The following is a 21,589-nucleotide window of genomic DNA, read 5'->3' on the forward strand; positions in this document are numbered from 1 at the left end:
TAAATCAGCAATCGGACATCCCCCGAGAGGTCCCGAATTGGAGAGGGTGCAGGCTGGGCTGAGGGGACCCCCCTCCCTGTGCACGAATGTCATGCACCGGGCCTCTAGTCCTACATAATAAAAGGGTAATATGCAAATTGACTGAACGGCAGAACGACCGGTCACTATGACGCGCACTGACCGCCAGGGAGCAGATGCTCAACGCAGGAGCTGCCTCCTGGTGGTCAGTGAGCTCCCACAGGGGGAGCGCCGCTCAGCCAGAAGCCGGGCTGCAGCTGGTGAGCACCGCTCCCGCCTCCACAGCAGCACTAAGGATGTCTGACTGCCAGCTTAAGCCATCAGTTGGACATCCCCCAAGGGCACCTGGACTGCAAAAGGGCCCAGGCTGGGCTGAGGACTCCCCTGCCCCCCAAGTGCAGGGATATCGTGCACCAGGCCTCAGTAGTACTACAATCTCCAATGATCCTGAGGATAAGGACTTCTCCCCACTTTACGGATGAGGAGGGTAAATGGTTTGTCAGGGCTGGAGGAAGCACCCAGCCAGAAGCCAAACGTCCTGTGCCCTCTGCAGCGACCCTAGTCTGATTCGCCTTAGGAAGCAGCCGCCAGCCCCTTGGAGCTGCGGTCTGTCCAGTCCCGCTGGCCATCGTGTCTTCTGTCCTGACGGCTGCTGCCCAAGTTCCGCTCCAGCACACAGTCGTGGGGTGCAAGGTGAATTTCAGCGACTTTTTATGACTTGCGTCCCCGTGGAGGTGGACGTGGATCCACTTTCCAAACAGGAAGGCTGCGGATGCATTGAGCGCACACGTTGCTGTCAGGTGGTTCAGGAGCAGCAGAGCCAGGCTGCCCGCAGAGAACAAAGGCAGGCTGGGGCGGCCGTGGGAACGCGGGCCAGGGGGAGGGGAGCGAGGGGAGGGGACCCCGGGGCTGACGTGTGGCGGGGCCGGGCCGGGGGCGCGGGGTGGGGGCGGAGCCGGGGCCGGGGGCGCGGCGGGAGGTGGGGCGGCGCATCGCGGGGAGCGGCGGCGGGCGGCGGGGTGTGCGCGGCGTAGGAGCTCGGGCTGCAGAGCGGCGGGGCGGCGGTAGCTGCAGGCCCAGCGGCGGAGGGGGCAGCGGGCGGCCGGGGCGGCGGCGCGGAGAGCGGGAGTCGGGCGGGAGCGGGAACAGGGCCGGGCGGGAGCCGGCGGCAGCGGGGGCTGGGCGGGTGCGGAGCCGGGCGCGCGGCGCTGGCGGCGGCCATGGCGGTGGTGGCGGCGCTGGCCCGCGGGGCGCGCGGCGGGAGGGGCCGGCCCCCGGGCGGCGGGCGGGCGGAGGGGGCGGGGCCGGGGCGGCGGGCGGCCCGCGCGGCTGTGGTGGTGGCGGCGGCGGCTGGGCCGAGGCGGCGGCGGCGGAGGCGGCGGCGGCGCGGGGCGCTAGGGCTGATGGCGGCGGCGGCCGGACCCGGGACGGCACTGTCCCCGCGGCCGTGCGACAGCGACCCGGCCACCCCTGGAGCGCAGTCCCCAAAGGTGAGGAGGCGGGGCCGGGCATCGGGCGGGCCGCTCGGGAGGCGAGGGACGGGCGGGGGCGACCGAGGGGCCCGGGTCCCCCACCCGCCACCCGTCGCGGCCAAGCGAACCACAGGCGGGACCCACGCCGGCCGCCCTCTAGGGCGGTTCGCGCGCCCGGGGCGGTGGGAGCTCGTTTCCGGAGGCCGCGGGCGGGCGGACCGCGGGACGAGCCTGGGTGCCGGGCGCCTCCGGGCCTGAACCCCGCGCTCCTCCTGCAAACCGCCACGGCCGCGAAAGGACCCCAAACTAACCCACCGCCCGGTGTTTCCGGGGCGCCCTTTCCGTAAGCGGTGGTTCGCGTGAGCCCGGAGGCAAAGCGCCGAGTTTTAAAGTCCGAGGTGAGCGGAGGAAGTGACGCGGAGCTGCCGCGCGCGACCCCCGAAGTGAGGCTGAGGTGGTGGGGAGGCGGGGGGAGACGGTGACGCTCCGCCCGGCGCCCCGGAAGCCCGCGTGGGCCGGGCAGGGGGCGGGTTCCCGGCCCGGGAGCCAGGTCGCCCCTCGGCCCCGGGCTGCGGGCGAGGCCGTTCCCGAGGGTCTCCTGGGCCGAGAGTGGCCGCGCTGTGGGCCCCTCGGCGCAGCCGCGCCCCGCGTGGGAGGCTGGCCCGCGCGTGCGCAGCGCCGGCCGCGGGCTGGTCCGGCCGCGGGACCCCACCTGAGGCCGGGGCTCGGCCCACTCACTTCCCTGCAGGTGGGGCACCGGGTCCGATGGGGTGGACGTGGCGCCTTGGCACGCGGACCTCTGGATGGGTCAGGGCTCGCGCCCGTCGCTCCAGGTGCATCCACCCGGTGCGGGGACGATGCTGGGGACGATGTCCCTTCCCTCGGAAACGCCAGCTGCCCACGTTCCCTTTAATGTCATAACGCGTTTGCCCCGTGTTGGCGGCAGCGAATTCAAAACGCTACAAGGGAAATTGGGGTTTCAGCTTTTCTGAGGACATCGCACTTTTTTTTAAACTCTTTTTTTAAATATATTTTATTGATTTTTTGCAGAGAGGAAGGGAGAGGGATAGAGAGTTAGAAACATCCATCAGCTGCCTCCTGAACGCCCCCCACTGGGGATGTGCCCGCAACCAAGGTACATGCCCTTGACCGGAATCGAACCTGGGACCTTTCAGTCCGCAGGCCGGCGCTCTATCCACTGAGCCAAACCGGTCAGGGCCGAGGCCATCGCATTTTTAACTTGTGGTCTCTTCTGAGTGCTTCCATTTTTTTTAGCCAATGAAAATGTAAACAAATTGACACAAAAACCTTTAAAACCTCAGACAGAAGTAAAATAGAAAAAGTGATGTTTGAATGCTTAAAGGACGTTCTGCCTGAAGTATTGAATAGGACCTGTTTCCATTAGGATACAGTTAACTGTCCATTTTTGGAGAACAAATTTAGACTGTCCTCCATCGCCTACTGGGTTGCTTGTCTTCATAGTCTATATGGAGCTCTTTAATGGAATGCTTATTTTATAAGAACTGAAAGGAGAATATTCTGTATATTTACCGTTTGGGAAAGGATCTGAGCAAATTCCTAACAGCGGGGGCCATTTGAGACTTTCTAATTATCGTCATAATTATATTAACTCACTTTAATGGGCACTTGGTTATTTGCTAGATCAGACGTCCTCAAACTACGGCCCGTGGGCCACATGCGGCCCGCCAAGGACATGTATCCGGCCCGCCGGGTGCCGCTGCCTGTCCTGCTTAGCAGCCGACGCGTCCCGGGCCCCGCAGTGCGCATAGGAATTTGTTCATAGTTGTTTTTTTTTAAACTATAGTCCGGCCCTCCGACGGTCTGAGGGACAGGGAACTGGCCCCCTGTTTAAAAAGTTTGAGGACCCCTGTCCAGAGCTTGCTCTTAAATGCTTCCCATGTGTGAACTGATTTAGTCCTTGCATCGGCCAAGTGACACAGGCGCTGTTGTCTCAGTTTCACACGGAAGGAGGGGCTCAGAGGAGAACCACTCAGCGTGTGCAGGGCCGTGTCCAGACAGCTCCCAGCATCCCAGCCTTGGCTGCCTGACCAGAGCCCTCACTACCTCCTCACAGCCTTCTGCAGGGTTCCTCTCCTTTAATATGTAGCGAGAGGAGCACGGTATTTCACCAAACAGTATTAGTCGTAGACAGCTACGTTGCCAAGGTTTTTAAAGAAATACCTTTTAAGTCTTCATTAAGCTTTAGCTAATATGTGAGTAAATGAATTTCCTGACATTTGATACCTCATTCATTTTCTTAATGTAATGGTCCAACTTACATCCTTGATATTATCCTATATAATAAAAGGCTAATATGCAAATTGACGGAATGGCGCAACGACTGGTCGCTATGACGTGCACTGACCACCAGGGGGCAGACGCTCAATGCAGGCGCTGCCCCCTGGTGGTCAGTGTGCTCCTATGGAGCGCCACTCAGACAGAAGCCGGGCTCACGGCTGGCGAGCGCAGCAGCGGTGGTGGTGTGGCAGGAGCTTCTCCCGCCTCCCTGACGGACGGCTTGAGGGCACAGGCCAGGCTGAGGGACCTCCCCCCCCACATGAATTTCGTGCACCGGGCCTCTAGTTGTCACATAACGGGTGATGTCACTTAAATTTGTTTAAGCCTCTCTTTTTTTGTGTGGGGAGGGAGTTGCTATAGAGAGTGATGACTCTTATCAGGTAACTGGTGGCCCGGTGCACGGATTTGTGCACATTGAAAGGAAATTAATTAGAAGAAAGATTTTAATGTCGCTACTCGCCCTTTCTCAACATAACCCACGGCCGAAGGTGGAACCAGGCTCCCTCCGCTCTGGGTCTGGGTCTGGGTCTGGGTACCCTTTTATTATATATATAGAGGTTTTTGCTAAATTTTTGCAACGTAAGAAGAAAAGTAACAGGGTGGGTAACCTCTTTTTAGCCGTCGTGTGTCCTCTGAGATGTAAGTACCTAACAGCCAGTCAGTATGGTCCTGTACACCAGCTGCAATTTGAATTAAACACTAAATGGCCCATATACTTTACTTTTAGCTGGGATAGGAGGCTTGCTTGAATTTTGAGTATCTTAGCAATTTCATGTGTTCATTTAAACTAGAAGGCATTTTAACCTTGGTTGTAACTCAGGTGGTAAGAAAGCAAAAGTAGATTTAGATTTAGAGGTAAATTGAAAGGTTGTGTGTGTGTGTTTTTTAATTGTATTGAAGATCAGCTTTTTAGCTTTTTCCAGGTCTTGCCCAGGCCACGTTCTAGGCCTCTTTTTAATTATAATAGAAAGTTAATACTTGTATAACCCGTTGTCCTTCGAAAGTCTTTGGGTCTTTTAACAAGTCTGGGAAGAACCTTCCTTCCTTATTATTTGTTCTCTGACTATGTGTTTAATCTTTAAAATGTTTAGGATGACAATGAAGATAATTCAAATGATGGGACCCAGCCATCCAAAAGGAGGCGGATGGGCTCCGGAGACAGCTCCAGGAGCTGTGAGACCTCCAGCCAGGACCTCGGGTACTGTCCCTTTATGGCTTGGTAACAGTTCTGTGACGTGTTTCTCTTCTCGGCCTGAGCTCGCTCTCCTCCTCCCCCAGCCCTGGCAAAGGGCATTCCCAGAGATCGTAGAGTGTGTCTGTCACGGTGACGGTGTGACCCCACAGTGGCTTTTGTCCTCCGTGCAGTTTTTTTTAATTTGGTAAAATGCACATAAAATTCACCATTTAAACTGTTTTAAAGTGTCTAGTTCAGTGGCATTCATTACATTCGTAGTGTTCTCTAGCCATCACCACCACCCATTTCCAAAACGCTTTCACTACCAAAAGCGGAAACTCCATGACCATCAAGCACTAAGAATTCTCATTCCCTGCTTCCTCAGCCCCTGGCAACCAGCACTGTCGTTATGCATGTGCTTATCTGAGGCACCTGGTGGAAGTGGAATTAGACAATATTCATTTTGTGTCTGGCTTATGTCTTCAAAGCTCATCCGTGTGGTAGCATGTATTAGACGTCTCTTCTCTTTAAGGCTGAATTAAATTACGCTGTGTTGTGTGGAGGTACCATGCTTGCTTATCCATCCATCCACCGACGGACATGGGGCTCGTCCCACCTTTTGTTGTAATCATGTTGCTGTGAACACTGGTACATAGGTACCTGTTCAGAGTCCTGTTCTCTAGTCCGGTAGATTACACGGTAACTTACGTTTGCCACGGGAGATGCACCATTTCATATTCCTATCAAGAGCGTTCACAGTTTCCAATTTCCTATCCTTAGCCATTTATGTCAGCCGAAGGTCATTGGTGTCAATTCCATGCCAATAGGAATTCCCAGTTTGGGGTGCAGCGAAGGAAACTTCATTCAGTGCAAACAGGCTCCCCTCCAGGAAACCATTCGGTGGGGGAAACACAGTTCTCGGTCTTTGGTGGCAGCCTGAGGCAGAGGGAAGCTGGCTTATGGAGACAGAATTCCCACCCCTGGTCCCTGGTTGCTCTGTCCTCATGTAAACGAGGGCTCCAAATCCTTACAGATTGATTAGGCCAGAAGTCACTGTCCTGATGGGGCAGAACAAGAGATGCTCTGACTGGTCGGTGAAGAAGGTGAGGGATATAGCTGGCCCGCTAGGAAGGACGGGGAAAGCCTCAGTCCTGTTGGTTGAGATGGGGCTCCAGGAAACCTTCCGAAGGGCTGGCTCAGGCGCAGGAACCAGGCAGGCAGCTCCGTGCAGGCTCCTCCCGATGTGGGGTTTGCAGGAGAGGCCCCGTGCAGAAATGTTTGCTAGGCTCTTTTTAAATTGGGTTTATGTTTTTTAATTTAAGGCCAGTTAAGCCACCAGAAGCCCTTCTTCGTAGGTATCTTCCTCAGGGTCCGCAGTTACTTTCTGGCATTTTTTTTCAGAATAGCTATCTTAAAGTCATGAAGTGGAATCTCATTGCGATTATGATTTGAACTTCCATAATGGCGAATGATGTTGAGCATCATTTCATGTGCTTATTCTCTATTGTATATCTTCCTTGGAGAAATGTCTGTTCAAGTTTTTTGCCCATTTTTAAATTGGATTGCTGTTTTTTTTGTTGTTGAGTTGCAGTTTTTTATATATTCTGGATGTTAATCCCTTATCAGGTACCCGATTTGCAAATAATTTCTCTCATTTTGTGGGCTGTCTTTTTATTCTGTCGATTACGTCCTTTCATGCACAAGTTTTTAAATTTTGCCAAATTCCTCGTTACCTTTTTTTTTTGCTTGTGTTGTTGGGATCCCATCTAGAATCTATTGCTAAGTCTGTGACCGTGAACATTTACCCCCTCTGTTTACTTCTAAGAGTGTCCTAGTTTTGGTTCTTATGTTCAGGTTGTGGATCCATTTGTTGAAGTAATTTTTGTATGTAATATGTGGTAAGGGTCCAATTTTCTATTTTTTCATCCCAATATCCCGTTTCCCAGCACCACCTTGGAGAAATGTTCTTTCTGTTCATTTCTTTTTATTGGATTGATGCCTGACGTCCTGTCCCCTCATGCCTCTGGTACCCGCTGATGAGATTCAGAAGTCGGGTCGGCCTGAGTCCAGGAAGCTGTTGCCTGCCGTTGAGGATGGGGGCTGAGCCTCAGGGCACTGCCCGTCAGACAAGGTCCAGTCTTCGCCTCTGGATTTGTGGTGTCAAATGAGAGCAGATAATTATGGTTTATTTCAGTTTATTGAGAAATAGGCTTTTCGGGTCCTGCTTTCTCAGCTTCTTGAGACTCACCTCATATCCTGAGTGGGTGAAACAGCAGCCAAGGGCGTCGAGCTCACGAGAAGGAATTCGGAACGGGTGCCCCCACTCTGCTTGGCCTTAACGCCCTCTCGGGCTTGGCTCTTGGTGGGGTGCAGAGAGGAGCGTTCCCGTCGTCCATTCGTTTTGGCTGTTTCCTCTCCCTCCACCCGCTGCGTGATTTCCTGTGATAACATACGAAACCCTGGGAATGTCTTTGTATTGCAATGTTATAGGAGACTGAGAATTAGATAATGAAAATAGTTTTTCAGTCCTGGCTGGTGTGGCTCCGTTGGTTGGGCAGCATCCTGTGCACCGCAAGCTTGCGGGTTTGATTCCGGTTCAGGGCACATGCCCAGGATTTAGGGCTCCATTTCCAGTGGGGGGCGTGCAGGAGGCAGTCGATGGATGTTTCTTTCTTTTTTGTTGTAAATGTATTTTTATTGATTTCAGAGGGAAAGGGAGAGGGAGAGAGAGATAGAAAAGAAACATCAGTGATGAGAGAGAATCACTGACCGGCTGCCTCCTGCACGCCCCCTACTGGGGCTCGAGCCCGCAACCCGGGCACGTGCCCTGAGCAGGAATCAATCGAACCCTGACCTCCTGGTTCATAGGTCAGTGCTCAACCACTGAGCCACGCTGGCCAGGCGGAAACATAGATAACCTTAAAAATAACGTGGAACAGAAGCCACATGTCAGGCATAACGTGTGTCTGTGTCTAGCTTTAGCTACTACCCCGCAGAAAACTTGATCGAGTACAAGTGGCCGCCCGATGAGACGGGGGAGTACTGCATGCTCCAGGAGCAGGTCAGCGAGTACCTGGGGGTGACCTCCTTCAAACGGAAGTACCCAGGTACCGAGTCTCATTCCCGTAACGGGGCGCGTCTGACGTGTAGCGAATGTGGTATCTTTGTTAGGCTGAGTGTGGATTATCCACGTGCTGTGTTCCTCTGCTGGCCCATCTCCGTTCCCTTCCGGCCTCCCAGCACCTCTCTGTCCAGCAGCTTGTTCCTTGGCCTTCTAAATGATTTAAGAGCAAAATGAGGGCGATAAATTTCCTGGGGAAACTTTTAGAAAAATAATTTTTTTTAAAAAAGATACATTTTATTGATTTTTTACAGAGAGGAAGGGAGAGGGATAGAGAGTTAGAAACATCGATGAGAGAGAGACATCGATCAGCTGCCTCTTGCACACCCCCTACTGGGGATGTGCCCACCACCAAGGTACATGCCCTTGACCAGAATCGAACCTGGGACCTTTCAGTCCGCAGGCCGACGCTCTATCCACTGAGCCAAACCGGTCAGGGCTAGAACAATAATTTTATAGCAACAGGAGCAAGGGCTTTTGTTCTTGCCCATTGCTTCTCATCCCGAGGAAAGGAGGCGGCTGCGGACACGCACAGGGTCTGAATTCGGGAAGGGCTACCCTTCAGCTGTGTTAACGGGAGTGGTGGTGATGCACCTTTTTGCTTTGAGTTACTCTATTTTGAGTTTCATTTTAAATTTTATTTCTTGAATTTAAAGATTGTTTCTGTGTATTCTCTTTAATAACACTTGGAATATATAACATGAGGTGCTTTTTAAAGTCTTTGACTATTTTAACTTTTTAATAATTTTGAAAAGTTTTTAGCTTTTAAAAGTGTTACACATGCAAACAACCGCTTTTAACGGCCCTTTGTCTCCCTTTCCTCTGGAGATTTAGAGCGCAGAGACCTGTCTCACAAGGAGAAGCTCTACCTGCGGGAGCTGAACGTCATCACGGAGACACAGTGCACCCTAGGTGAGGAGCACGCCCGTGAGGTTCTGAAGTGGCGTATCTATGGGGTGACACTGGCTGAGTGTTTATCTTTCTTCCTAAAATGTCTCACAACATTAATAAAACACATTGAGTTATTTTAATGCCTAATTATGTGCTTTATTTTTGGTTACTGATAAAATAAAAAGGAGAAGGGTGTACTTGGTAACAGTACCATTTTCTAATAGCAGTCACATACGTGTTGAAGCGTGTGTGTTTCATGTGCAAGATTTGTTCAGTACGTTTTAGAAGTATTGATCCATCTCTCTTGAAAGGCACATTTTGTTCCATTTTTAGTTCTGAAGAGCTCCCTCCGTGCTGTGCTTGTAACTTCCTTTTGCAGACGTTTCAATGCAGCGCGGCACCTGTAATGCAAACGGGGGCCTTTATCTCAGCAGCAGTTGTAATCTGGTGCTGTGCGTTGTGGAAATTGCCTGTAGGACTTGTGATGTGTGCCAGTGCGTTTGGTGAAATTTAGTTGATCAAATTTGGAGACTAAGAACTGTAATATATTGAAAATTCTTAGTTTTTTTCATCTGACATCCTATGCTGTTGCCACTCGTTAGTATACATGGTCATTTAGCCATTGTTCTGGTAAAGGGATATGTGTTTATAGAACATAAGATCTTACAAAAGAAACATCTGGCAGAGAAATGGGTGTTTTTTTTTGCCTTGGCAACGTTGGTAATTTATTTCTCTTTAATTGTTTGACTTCATATTATGAATTTACTTTTATTATTCTCAAATGTGTTGAAATGTTTTGCTTGGTTGATGGAAGCCGTGTATGTGCAGAGTAGTTTGAATGAGAAGCACGTTTTAAAAAGTGTTTTTGCTCACTTAGTCTTAATTGGTTTTCTTAACCTGTTTTTGGTCTAAAACAGGTTTGACAGCATTACGCAGTGACGAAGTGATTGACTTAATGATTAAAGAATATCCAGCAAAACATGCCGAGTATTCAGTTATTCTGCAAGAGAAAGAACGCCAGCGCATCACGGACCACTACAAAGAGTATTCTGTGAGTACCGAGGTGACGGGCATCGTTTGCGTGTCTGGGGAGAATGATGCTTGGTAAAGGTACATGTGACTTCCAGCTGCAATGTTTCCATTTCAGCAAATGCAGCAACAGAATACGCAGAAGGTCGAAGCCAGCAAAGTGCCCGAGTATATTAAGAAAGCCGCCAAGAAAGCCGCCGAGTTCAACAGCAACCTGAACCGGGAGCGCATGGAGGAGAGGAGAGCGTACTTTGACTTACAGACGCACGTAGGAGCCCCCCTCAGCCCTGCACCTCGCTTCCCGTGGCTGCTGCCGGGCCCCTGTGCCTGCTTGTCCCTGTCCCGTTCGGTGCCAGCAGCCGGTCCTTCTCCCCAGAACTCAGGCTATCATTGTTAAGGATGGCCTGATGATGCTAAGGTTACGCGTGTGTTTGTGTGCACATGCGCATGCCTGTGCAGCTGTGCACATGTGCGTATGTGTACATGTATGCACGTGTACACACGTGCGTATGGGTGTGACTACGTGTGTGCATGTGTGTACGTACGTTTCTGTAGTGCGTGCATGCTTGTGTGCATGTGCACATGCATGTATGTGCATGGATGTGTGTGCATGCATGTGCATATATGGATATTTGACAGTGTGTGTGTGTGCTTGTGCGCGCATGTGCATGCGTGTGTGCCGTGTGCAGTGTCTGCTTTGTGGAGTACATTCTACTGAGGGGACTGATGCCTCCTGTGTGCTCCGAGGGTGGCTGTCAGATTTCCATATCAGTTCACTGACCTCGCACTGTCTGTGAGGTTGGACGTGGTGTTACTTCCATTTCACAGACCAGGATGTTGAGCTGCAGAGGTTGGGAGCAGCCGGGCAATAGGGCTGTGAAGGGGGTGGTGTGCCTTTCCTCGGGAGCGGGGCTGAGGGGGAGGGAGCGGGCCATAGGGCTGTGAAGGGGGTGGTGTGCCTTTCCTCGGGAGCGGGGCTGAGGGGAGGGAGCGGGCCATAGGGCTGTGAAGGGGGTGGTGTGCCTTTCCTCGGGAGCGGGGCTGAGGGGAGGGAGCGGGCCATAGGGCTGTGAAGGGGGTGGTGTGCCTTTCCTCGGGAGCGGGGCTGAGGGGAGGGAGCGGGCCATAGGGCTGTGAAAGGGGTGGTGTGCCTTTCCTCGGGAGCGGGGCTGAGGGGAGGGAGCGGGCCATAGGGCTGTGAAGGGGGTGGTGTGCCTTTCCTCGGGAGCGGGGCTGAGGGGAGGGAGCGGCCGCGGGAGAGGGACGAGCCCCCGCAGAACGGGAGACGCCACGGTCCCCGGCGGAGCTCCTCATGCGCCGTCTGGTGGAGCTTCGGGGAGGCGGCGGCGAGGGCCTTCTCCTCGGCCTGGGCCCTGGCCGGGGCTCAGTTTGGTGTTGCTCTCCCCGTCCCCCAGGTCATCCAGGTGCCTCAAGGGAAGTACAAGGTGTTACCAACAGAGCGGACCAGGGTCAGCTCCTACCCGGTGGCCCTCATCCCCGGACAGTTCCAGGAGTATTACAAAAGGTGGGCAGTGGCTCTTGACCGTGCGCAGGAGGTGCTGGGGGACCTCAGACCCCGGACGCCCTGCAGGGCTCGCTCTCACCCCCCAGGTCCGTGTCCGGGCTCTGCCTCCGGGGTCTGGTGGGAACGCCCTTCAGCCAGGATTTGCTTTCAGGCGGAGCATGTGCTCCTGGCGCGCTTCCTGTCCCGTGGGCAGGCTCCCCGGAGCGGAGCGTGTGACTGCCCCGCAGCGCTGCAGTCACGAGCAAGGGAGGGGAAGGCCGGCGCGGGCACAGCCCCGTCCGGGGCTCCTCTCTCAGCAGCCTCCGGGCCTCGTGCAGATAAAGTTGGAGAAGCCAGGGCTTGGCCTGCCCAGGGCACGCGGGGTGGGCACGCCCCGGCTGCAGCCACACCCCTGCCCTGCCCTGGCCTGGCCCCTCTCCACTGCATCTCCCGCCCTGCCCGGGTGCGACCAGGACCAGCACTGACAGGGACGTGTGTCAGCCCCGCGGCCTCTCCTTCGGCGTTAGGCCCGATGCGTTAGGACAGAGAAGGTGCATGGGAGAGCGGTGTTTAAATAGACGGCGGACGATGTGATCGTGCTGTCACATTGAAGTCACGGGTCAGCAAAACCTTTACAGACTTCTGGGAACCGAGCCGTGTGCTTTGGGTGATGTCTTCGTTGAGGGGGAGGCTGGTGCGGTGCCCGCTGCTGAGCGAAGGGAGGGCCCACCGGGTGTGGTCAGCCGGCTGTGCCGTCCACCCCGTGCCGGTGAAATGGAGACTCCATCTCCTGGAACATGCTTCCCAGATCGCTTCACATAACTTGCTGCTGAAAGTTGTTCTTTTTTTCCCCTTTTTATTTTATTTCATTGATTTCAGGGAGGGAGCGGGAGAGGGAGAGAGAAACATCAGTAAGAGAGAGAAGCATCCATCGGCTGCCTCCTGCACGCCCCCCACTGGGGATCGAGCCCACAACCCGGGCCTGTGCCCTGACCGGGACTCACACCCTGACCTCCTGGTTCCTAGGTGGATGCTCAGCCCCTGAGCACACTGGGCCTGCGTGCTTTCTTAATGGGTATCGTGGACCAGGCACTGCCACGACTCACACGGGCTGGTCACTCGACCCTCCGTGTCCCGCTCTGCATGTGAAATGGAGAGCTCACGGGCCGGGGCCTGGGCGGGGGGTTGCGGGGGTTGCAGTGTCTGTAGGATCCGTGTTGCTGCCGCTTCCCCTGCCTGCTGGCATTTTCGTTTTGCTGTATTTGGGGCTGAGGGTGAAGGAGGCATCGTTTGGGAATTAAGAATTAGCGCGTGTTTTACACTGAGGCTGGGGACACCTGTTCATGTTTTTTATTTATTGTCCCTCCTTGGTCATCAAAGGGAAGTCTTATTTATGTCCTAATCGTTCTTCACAAGCATTGGGGCTCGTCAAGAAGGTTCAGGCTCTCTTCACAGCTCGAAGGGGAGCCGCTCCCGTTCGCAGGGAAGGGAACTGAACATCTTGCCTCCAGGTACTCGCCGGACGAGCTGCGCTACTTGCCCTTGAACACGGCCCTTTACGAGCCGCCGCTGGACCCGGAGCTCCCCGCGCTCGACAGCGACGGCGACTCGGACGACGCCGAGGACGGGCGAGGTGACGAGAAGAGGAGGAACAAGGGCACTTCGGTGAGAACCCCTGTCCTTGGGAGGCGGGTCCCCTCCCTTGGAACCAGGTGTGCTAGTTGCTTGCCTGGGACGTGAAGTCCCACGGGTGTCGCCGTCGTCTTTCTGAAAATGGCAGTTGCATGTGGCCGAGCCGCGTGGCCTCTGGAAGCTTCATGTTTACCGTGGCCTTGTCGTTGCCACAGCCGCGCAGGCGGGGTGCCGCACCGGTTACCGCCGCACCGCGCTGTCTGGTGGGGCCCTTCCCGGTGAGCCTATTGCTTAAGTGGTCATTTCAGGCTCCTTTAGGGAAGCGCTACGATTCCGGGTCACGTGTTACGCGGGTAGGTTTTCCTGGGTGAGTTTTTCCCAGCGAAGGGCGTTGGCAGGTCCGTGGGGCAGTGGGTGTGCTGTGGAGCGAAGGACAGGTTCCGACTTCACTCCTCCCTGCTTCTCCGCGGCCCCGGGGCCCGACAGGCGCTGCCGTTCGGCGGGCAGTGGCTGCTGAAACACGGTTAGTGACCAGCGTGTTTACAAAGAGGAGGCTGCCCAGTTAGCGCAGGGACTCCCCTCCTCCTGTCGCGCCGTCTGGCGAGGGCACGCCTCGTTGACTCTAGACCGCGCTGCTAGTCGGGGTGTAAGTAATCCAGCATTTCGGAGGGCACGGCGACCCGTGATGCCAAGATCAACAACTTCCGCAGCATGCGATCCATCGCAAATACACTAAACCAGTGGTCGGCAAACTCATTGGTCAACACAGCGGCAAACCGCGGCCCGCGAGCCGCAGTTTGCCGACCACTGCACTAAACTGTATCCAGAGGACCCGGTCAGATGCTGACAAAATTTAATTAGAAAACAGATGTCCATTGGCGTGTGAATAGTATTTTTTACTGTGGAAATTAGAGATGCATCTCATGTTCCCAGTGGGGGAACGTGTACACTTACGTGATAGAAACGCAGTCCAGAGAACACGTAACTATGTGACGAAATGCACGTAACACTTAAAAAGTAAGGCACACGTCCACACACGTCCACACAGGGCAGTCCAATAGTTTTGTAAAGGCTCGTGTGTTGTGAGTGACTGGGTGTCTGCGTGTGCAGACATGGTGTTTTAATTTCCAGGCTTCGTCGTATGGACATGGCATTGCCACTTTAAGCAGAAAGTATTAAGTTAAAAAGTGAATTAAGTGGTCAGATACTGAACTCCTAAACTCAGTATCGAAACTCTGTCAGTGACCTGGCCCCGCACCTCTGCCAGGAAGCCACGTGTGTGCGGGCTGAGCTCGCTCCGTGACCCCTGCCCCTCAGAGAATGCCCATGCATGTCTGGAAGTTTCTTTTCTAAGCGATACTTTTGCATGGAACGAGCATGCTCCCGTGGCCTGGCGCGGCGCTGTCCCCGTGGAGACGTGCTGATGAGACAGGTGCGTGACGCTTGCCTTGGCTCACCGTGAGTCTCCGCCAGACAGCGCTGCTTACGTTTAGAATTACCTTGATTTTTAAGTCGATGGAACGTTAACGATTCTTGGAATGTGTTCTGTGGTTTTCACAATGCCCTCAAACCTGCGTGAATTCCAAGGACTGTGCCTTTGCCCCGCAGGACAGCTCCTCCGGCAACGTGTCCGAGGGCGAAGGCCTTCCCGACAGCCAGGAGGAGCCTCTCCCGGGGAGACCGCGGCCCAAGGACAAAGCGGCCACCCCGAGGAAGGACGCTGCCAAGCGCTCGGTGCTGTCCAAGTCCGCCCCTGGGTACAAGGTAGAAGAGAAAAGCCCCTGACCAGCTTCCTTCCCGACCAGCCTCTCCCCGAAATGTTTGCCTTTGAACCTCCGCGTGGTGGAGCCGCTGCCTGCCGCCGCGCTCGCCCCTCTGGCCTGTGCTGTCGCTCCTCCTGTCGGCTCTCTCCTGGTGGCTTCCTGTCACTCTGGCTGTGGTTTAGCTTCTGTTTTCTGTATGTGTACAGCTTATAAGAGAACCTTTTAATTTGCTTTTAAATAATAAGCAGGCAAGTATGGGTTTTTTAAAAATTATTTTCTAGGCAGAACTTTACACTGTCTCCTCGGAGTAAAGGCCGTAACTATCGGACATCGTGCGACCCCTCGTGTGTAGGAGAAGGGGCACCTGCGCAGGCCTCCGTCGAGGAAGGCCTGCTGTGCCCTGGATGGCTCAGCCACTCGCCAGGTTCCGCTGGCTCTGACGGAAGGTAGTAAGACTGACTGCAGCCGTGGTGTTAGCTTCGCAAGAGCCTGTAGAGCGGTGTTTCCTGCGGCAGCCGGCTCGGGGTGCCTGTGGAGTTCTTGGTCTGGCTGCCCTCAGAGTGAGGCAGCAGGCTGTCGGCGATCCTGTTTGTGTCATTTCCGCGATGCCTCCTCCCTCCCCCTTCGGAGGGTCAGGCGGTTTGTGGGTGGGGATTCAGGAAACCACCAACGGGAGTAGCTGCAGTTTCACGTTTTGGGTGGTGAGAGTAAGATACACAGTTGTTTGGGCCTGGAATGAGTCAGGATAGGCTTTTTGCTGTGGTTAGGAAGGTGTTTGAAGGGCTGTTGGGAGTGCGGTGGTCGGAAGTTTTGCCGAGTAGAATTGTAGCGCTGTCCTGCGTCAGAGCTGGGACTGGAGGGAGAAGAGCAGGTCCCAGGAGCCCCAGCCTCGGCCCGCGGCGGCCGGACGCTCCGCACACGGCCTTGCCCTGAAGTGAGAGGCAGCTCGGAGCAGTGTGTCCCACACTTAGTTAGAAAATGCCTTTATGTGATCAATTCACACACTCGTGTTTCTCAGCCGGGGGCAGAGAGTTCGGCGTCACCCCGCAGGGCCGGCTTCCAGGCCGTGGACAGGCAGTGGCTGTGTGATTTTTATACTTGTGTGCACATAGATAGCTTATATCATTTTTAAACTAAAGGTGTAAGTTAGCGCTTAAATCATTAAAAGCAAATGAACTCCAAAGATTAGGTTTGGGAAGTTAGCGTGCCGGGGCCACACGTGGGCGGCGGGCTGGGGAAGGGCCGTGAGCGCGCTGGCCGTGGACGGAGACGGTCAGTGTGTGGGGGTCGTGGCCGGGGTGTTGGTGGAGCTGGACTGGAGACCGTGCTGTCGTGGCTGACCGTGGGAGGGCACAGGCGCCTCCGTCGGGTACTCGTGGGAGCCTGGCTGCGGAACACGCACGGGATCTCCGGACCGAACCGCGTCAGCGTTTCACAGTCTGGGACAGCCGGTGTTTGGACTCAATACCCTGATGTGAACACGCTTATGAAAAGTTAACCTCTATGAAAAGTATTAATAAGCCAAGATGTGCCTACGTATTAGGGTGCTTCACGCCGAAGGTCATGGATACAAACGTTTAAATGCACCCGATGTCTTGCCTGATCACAGTCACTCGTGCTTGCCCTTCACGTGCAGGACAGTGCTGTTCAGGTCACAGTAACCGAGATGAAGGCATGCGTGCTAGGACTCAGCCCGTGTTACACGTGCAGATTAAACTGAGTGCTCCCGTGAGTCTCGCTTGCCTTCGGTCCCTGTTGAAGCAGGAGAGCAGGTGCACCGTGAGCCCTTAGTGGGCGTGCTAAGAACTGTTGGGATGCGTGTTAATTTTCTTACCCGTGGTGACGCTCAGGTTGCGGCAGTTACTGTGGAACCGACTTACCGTCAGACATGCCAGGGGTGTTCTGTTCATTGCTCTTCGGGGGGCTCTGCCCACTGCCCGCCCTGCCCCCTGAATCCACAGTCACTGAGACGCCTCCCAGCTAGCGACTGCCGTCGCCGGCCAAGTCCTGGCGGAGACACGGGCTTCTTACGGCCTGCGAGGCCGAGGGAACCACGCGTTTCTATGCTGAGCCTGGCGGCATCTCGGAAAGTGCTGGAAGCGCCCTCTCGTGTGCTCCCCCCCCCCCCCCCCACCGTCTCCTCCCCTTCCTCTCCCTCCACCCCGTCTCTCTGTTTTCGAGATGAAGACTGTCGGGTAAGGAAAACTGTAAGGGTTTAACATACATGAGTTTGAGCTTAGAAGTTAAACCTAGGGTTTTCTGGGTGTCCCTTTTATCATAGGTGCTTCATGTGTATTTCAGTGATTGTGGAACTTGAATTGATCTAGAATGTGAATGACTAGCCTTTCGACGTCGCAAAGGGTCTCCCGTGAGGAGCTCTCCTTTTAGAATTCAGTGTCGTGCAGCTCCTTCCTGGACTGGCGCCGTCAGGGCCCGTCCAGTGCCGTGTCCGACCTGAACTGCGAGTGTTAAATAAGCGTCACTTTCACATTCGTGCCGGTGACGGAGCCGACGGATGGTTCTTATCTTGGTAGATTGAGGGTTGCTGGCCGCTGTGTGTTATGGCAGTGACAGGTCTGACCGTAACCGAACCTGCACTTGTCCTGGGTGCACTTCCTGGCTGTTTTCACTGAAGCAGGGGAGACTGAGAGCCGGAGGCTTAGAATGTAGCCGTGACCGCAGAGGGCACCACACGCGAGGCCGAGGTGCGGGCCTGTGACAGGACCCTCGCTGGGGAGCAGGGTATAAAGACACACAGGAGGTGTAGGTCAGTTAACGGTCAAGTTTTATATGTGTGTTTTACTTCCATATTTATTATCTTGTAGAGCTTTTTGTGATTGTGTAGAGTCACTGTTTTTATTATATTTATGTATAAGGTTGACTTTTTAAAATAAATAAGACAAAAATTATTTTTGAATGCCTCTGTCATCTTTTGCAAAGAAAGACAATTTGAAAAGTGAAAATGCTTAAATAATGTAAATTAAGAACAAATTGCGTAGGTGAACAGGTTTGAGGGTAGCGGTGAGCCGTGCCAGAGATGGAATACTACATGCAAAGTCGGAGTTCTGTGGGGCTTCTCTTCTCTGTGGTTCAGTCACTTCGGGAGATGCAAGACGCATCTGGCTAGGCTGGAGTAAAACAGAAATTTAACGAATCCACTTAAAATAACTTTTCTCTCCATGTACGTACATGGATGCGCCCCATTGGCACGCGGCCATATTGCCTCTTCCTTTTCTCCCGTCGCTTACCTGCATCGAGTGCGAGTGCGCCTCGTGCCCCGCCCAGGCTGCGTTCAGCGGCTCCCACCGGTGGTGTTGGGTGCAGTGCCCTGCCCTGCTCTGCCGCTCCCAGGGCGCCGATTCTTTAAAAGCCCAGATGCCTCCATTGGATTGAGCATGCTTCGGATATGAGAAGTGTATGGGCTCAAAATATAAGGGTGCCTGTGTGTTTAAGAGATAATTATTTCCTTGTCTGAAAACGTTGTTTTATATCTTACTAGAGGCCCAGTGCACGAAAATTCATGCAAGAGTAGGCCTTCCTTCCCCCAGCTGCCGGCTCCGGCTTCCCTCTGGCACCCGGGACCCGGCTGGCTTCCCTTGGGCCGCCTCTGGCACCCAGGACCCGGGCTGGCTTCCCTCGGGCCCCAGCTTCGTCAGGAAGGACATCTGGAATGACATCCGGTCTAATTAGCATATTACCCTTTTATTTTTATAGATACTGAATGCTTTGCCCCTCAATGTGGGCTCTTTTATTATTTATTAGATGTGCAAAGGAAATAATCTCACAACTTGGTTTTCCACAAACATTTGTGCACATGACGGTCTGCATGAGCCGTCTTTCAATAAAAAAAATTTAAAACCTTGGTTTTGTAACTTAGATTTTATAGATGCAGTTTTACAACTTGGGCAAATGTGTTTAAACAAAACTAGTGCGTAAGCTGCTCACACTTGTCTCCTCTACAGTGAGCCGGCGGAGTGGGAAGGGCCACGGGGACTTGGGTCTCCTCCTCAGTGAATAGTGCCTCTGGGCTGGTTTTAGTCTTCCCTCTGGTTCGCTGTCCAGGGCGTAGAAGGCCCCAGGAGTCCTGACGCGGGATCCCCGCTGACAGTTTAGGATGAAATCTGAGGCTTAGTCAAGTTATGTCTTGGAAAAAGGTCCCCAGCAGCGAGTCACCAAAATAAAGTTAAGGCAATACAGTGACAGAATTCCTTTTGAACCCATAGCAGGTTCTTCTGGCATGAATTTATAGCCCTCTTCTACCCTTCCAGCCAAAGGTCATTCCCAATGCTCTATGTGGAATTTGTCTGAAGGGTAAGGAGTCCAACAAGAAAGGGAAGGCTGAACCTCTTATACACTGCTCCCAGTGTGAGAACAGTGGTAAGTACCACCGTCTACTTGGCGCTTGAACCACCCGTTTGTTTAGTTGTCAGCTAGACTTGCACCAGAGAATTACCAGGTGTTAAAGGGTAATTTGTAAGGCGTAGATTAAGTCCATGCATTTTCTTCAGCTCTGCATTTTCATTTCTCTTTGACGATCTTAACCATCGTAGCCATTCTTGAGAAATCACAAAGCAACTAGCACTTTATTATGCCATTTTAAGTTAAACATTCCCTTGTGAACTGGTGACTTCTACTAATACTGATTTTGGTTTAGGCCATCCTTCTTGCCTGGATATGACCACGGAGCTTGTTTCTATGATTAAGACCTACCCCTGGCAGTGTATGGAATGTAAAACTTGCATTATATGTGGACAGCCCCACCATGAAGAGGAAATGATGTTCTGTGATGTGTGTGACAGAGGCTACCACACGTTTTGTGTGGGCCTCAGTGCTATCCCATCAGGTAAAGATCCCGGACAAAAGGCCGCCCCCTTCGAGGGGGTTCTCCCAGCCCCGACTTGAAAGGCGGCACACACACCAGTGACATGCGGGCCTGTGCTGTGACATCCCCCGCCCCCCCCCCCCCCCCGCCCCCTCCAGTTTCAGGTAGAGAAATAGTTCATCTTCCAAAAGGTGTTTTATTTCGTGTATCTTGGCTGTCTTCAGAAATTCAGAGGGAAGTATTAGGCACGTCCACCTGCTGTCCGTGCCTGGCCCTCCCAGCCAAGGACACGTGTGGTGTCAGGGTGACTAGTCCATGTTTGGTGTAGAGCTCCATGTACAGAATGAGCCACTGTTTTTCTACTAAAATAGCTGAAGCAACAGCCTCCCTTTATTTCAAAGCCTTGATTTTATTTTCATGTCATGGACACAGAAAGTTAACAAAATGATTCCTATGCCTTTGGACATATTAGCCCAGATTTCTATCAACTGAAGCAGCATAACAATCCAGGTAACTTTAGAATGAACACAACGTTGAAGGATACATCCCAGTGTCTGGACTGAAACAATACACACATAATTGTGCAATGTCAGACCTTACTTGCATAGTTGACACTGTGTATGATGCTGTAAGAAAGAATGCCCAGAACTACACTTCCCGGGGATCACTAAGAGCAAGCAACTTAAACAACTACCTGAAGTCCTGCAGTAATTCAGACAGGTCCCCAGGGCAGCTGATCGCCATGCTGTCAGACACCCGGTCAGTTTGAAGCCGTGTCCGCCTTGCACACCAGGACTAGAGGATGCTAAGACACAGCTGCCAGCGAGCAGCAGAGAAAGGGCTGGAAATAGGCGAGATGTAACAGGTGTATATTATGGTGTCAGTTGCTGAACTTCTGAGCCTGCAGTGCTGGGTTTCAGAAAGAATGAGGATCTTCTAAAGGTTCCTAGCACTTCATAGCATTGCTCTGCCCACGCCCCTTACCCCCCCCCCCGAATGTCACTTGGCTGGTTACACTGATTATCTTCAGAGTTTACATTTTTCTCCTTATGTGAAGGAACTTAGTAGTGCCCTTCTTCCCACAAGTCCAGAGGAGCAGCATTAGTGATAGCCAAGGAAGGAGAGCTCAATGGGTTTACAATTCAGTCCTAAAAAATTTCATTCTCTATTAACTAACAATTTTTCTCCTAGGTCGCTGGATTTGTGACTGTTGTCAGCGAGCTCCCCCAACACCCAGGAAAGTGGGCAGAAGGGGGAAAAACAGCAAAGAGGGATAAAATAGTTTCTTGACCCCAATATTGTAATATGCATTTAAGTGAATTATTTGGTGCCAACTTATTTCCAATTCTCATTTTTATGCCAATAAAAGATTTTTGAAACGAACCATGTGCTTAGAATCTGCAAGTTGACTCATTTCTGCTATAAGCGACTCTTACCCGGGGGACAAGTTTCAGGTAGAGAAATAGTTCACCTTCCAAAAGGTTTTTTATTTCGTAGTATCTTGGCTGCCTTCAGAAATTCAGAGGGAAGTATTAGGCAATTTCATTTGAAATAATTATTCCTCCATTAGCCTGAAAGTTCCTATCATCTTTACGAAGTTTTCCTAGTCTTTGTTGTTTCTGGCCTACCCTGGGGACCACGACAGGATATGGTAATGGGAGAGTCAGGACAGGCAGGCGGAGATGACAGTCACCGCTGCGACAGGGAGCGGCTGGGTGAGGAGCTCCATTAACGCCCAGAACACCTGCTGGGCGGGCCGCCCCCTCCCACCGGGGCGGGTGTGGGCGTCGGTCCCTTCTGCCAAGGGTGGCGACTTGCTTAAACACCGGAACTTCTTAGACTCT

At 53.3% G+C, this 21,589-nt stretch overlaps 1 protein-coding gene across 2 annotated transcripts; it reads left to right on the forward strand.

The window, feature by feature from the left end:
* The first annotated feature begins 1,320 nt into the window (after positions 1 to 1,320).
* PHF10 (PHD finger protein 10) lies at positions 1,321 to 21,219 on the forward strand. 2 transcript variants are annotated; one of them, XM_080665422.1, is made up of 12 exons: positions 1,321 to 1,508; positions 4,901 to 5,007; positions 7,960 to 8,090; positions 8,933 to 9,016; positions 9,913 to 10,046; positions 10,143 to 10,292; positions 11,440 to 11,549; positions 13,040 to 13,193; positions 14,769 to 14,924; positions 19,192 to 19,300; positions 19,578 to 19,766; positions 20,937 to 21,219. In XM_080665422.1, exons 1-12 carry the CDS (start codon positions 1,422 to 1,424, stop codon positions 21,020 to 21,022), a joined length of 1,497 nt encoding a protein of 498 aa, XP_080521548.1. In that variant the 5' UTR covers positions 1,321 to 1,421; the 3' UTR covers positions 21,023 to 21,219. The 2 variants fall into 2 exon arrangements, with proteins under 2 accessions (XP_080521548.1, XP_080521549.1); XM_080665423.1 differs by having other exon boundaries at positions 1,339 to 1,508; positions 8,939 to 9,016.
* Positions 21,220 to 21,589: the final 370 nt, after the last annotated feature.

The sequence above is a fragment of the Plecotus auritus genome (genome assembly GCF_963455305.1).
Source record: "Plecotus auritus genome assembly, chromosome: 4".
In the NCBI taxonomy this organism is placed as follows: Eukaryota; Metazoa; Chordata; class Mammalia; order Chiroptera; family Vespertilionidae; genus Plecotus; species Plecotus auritus.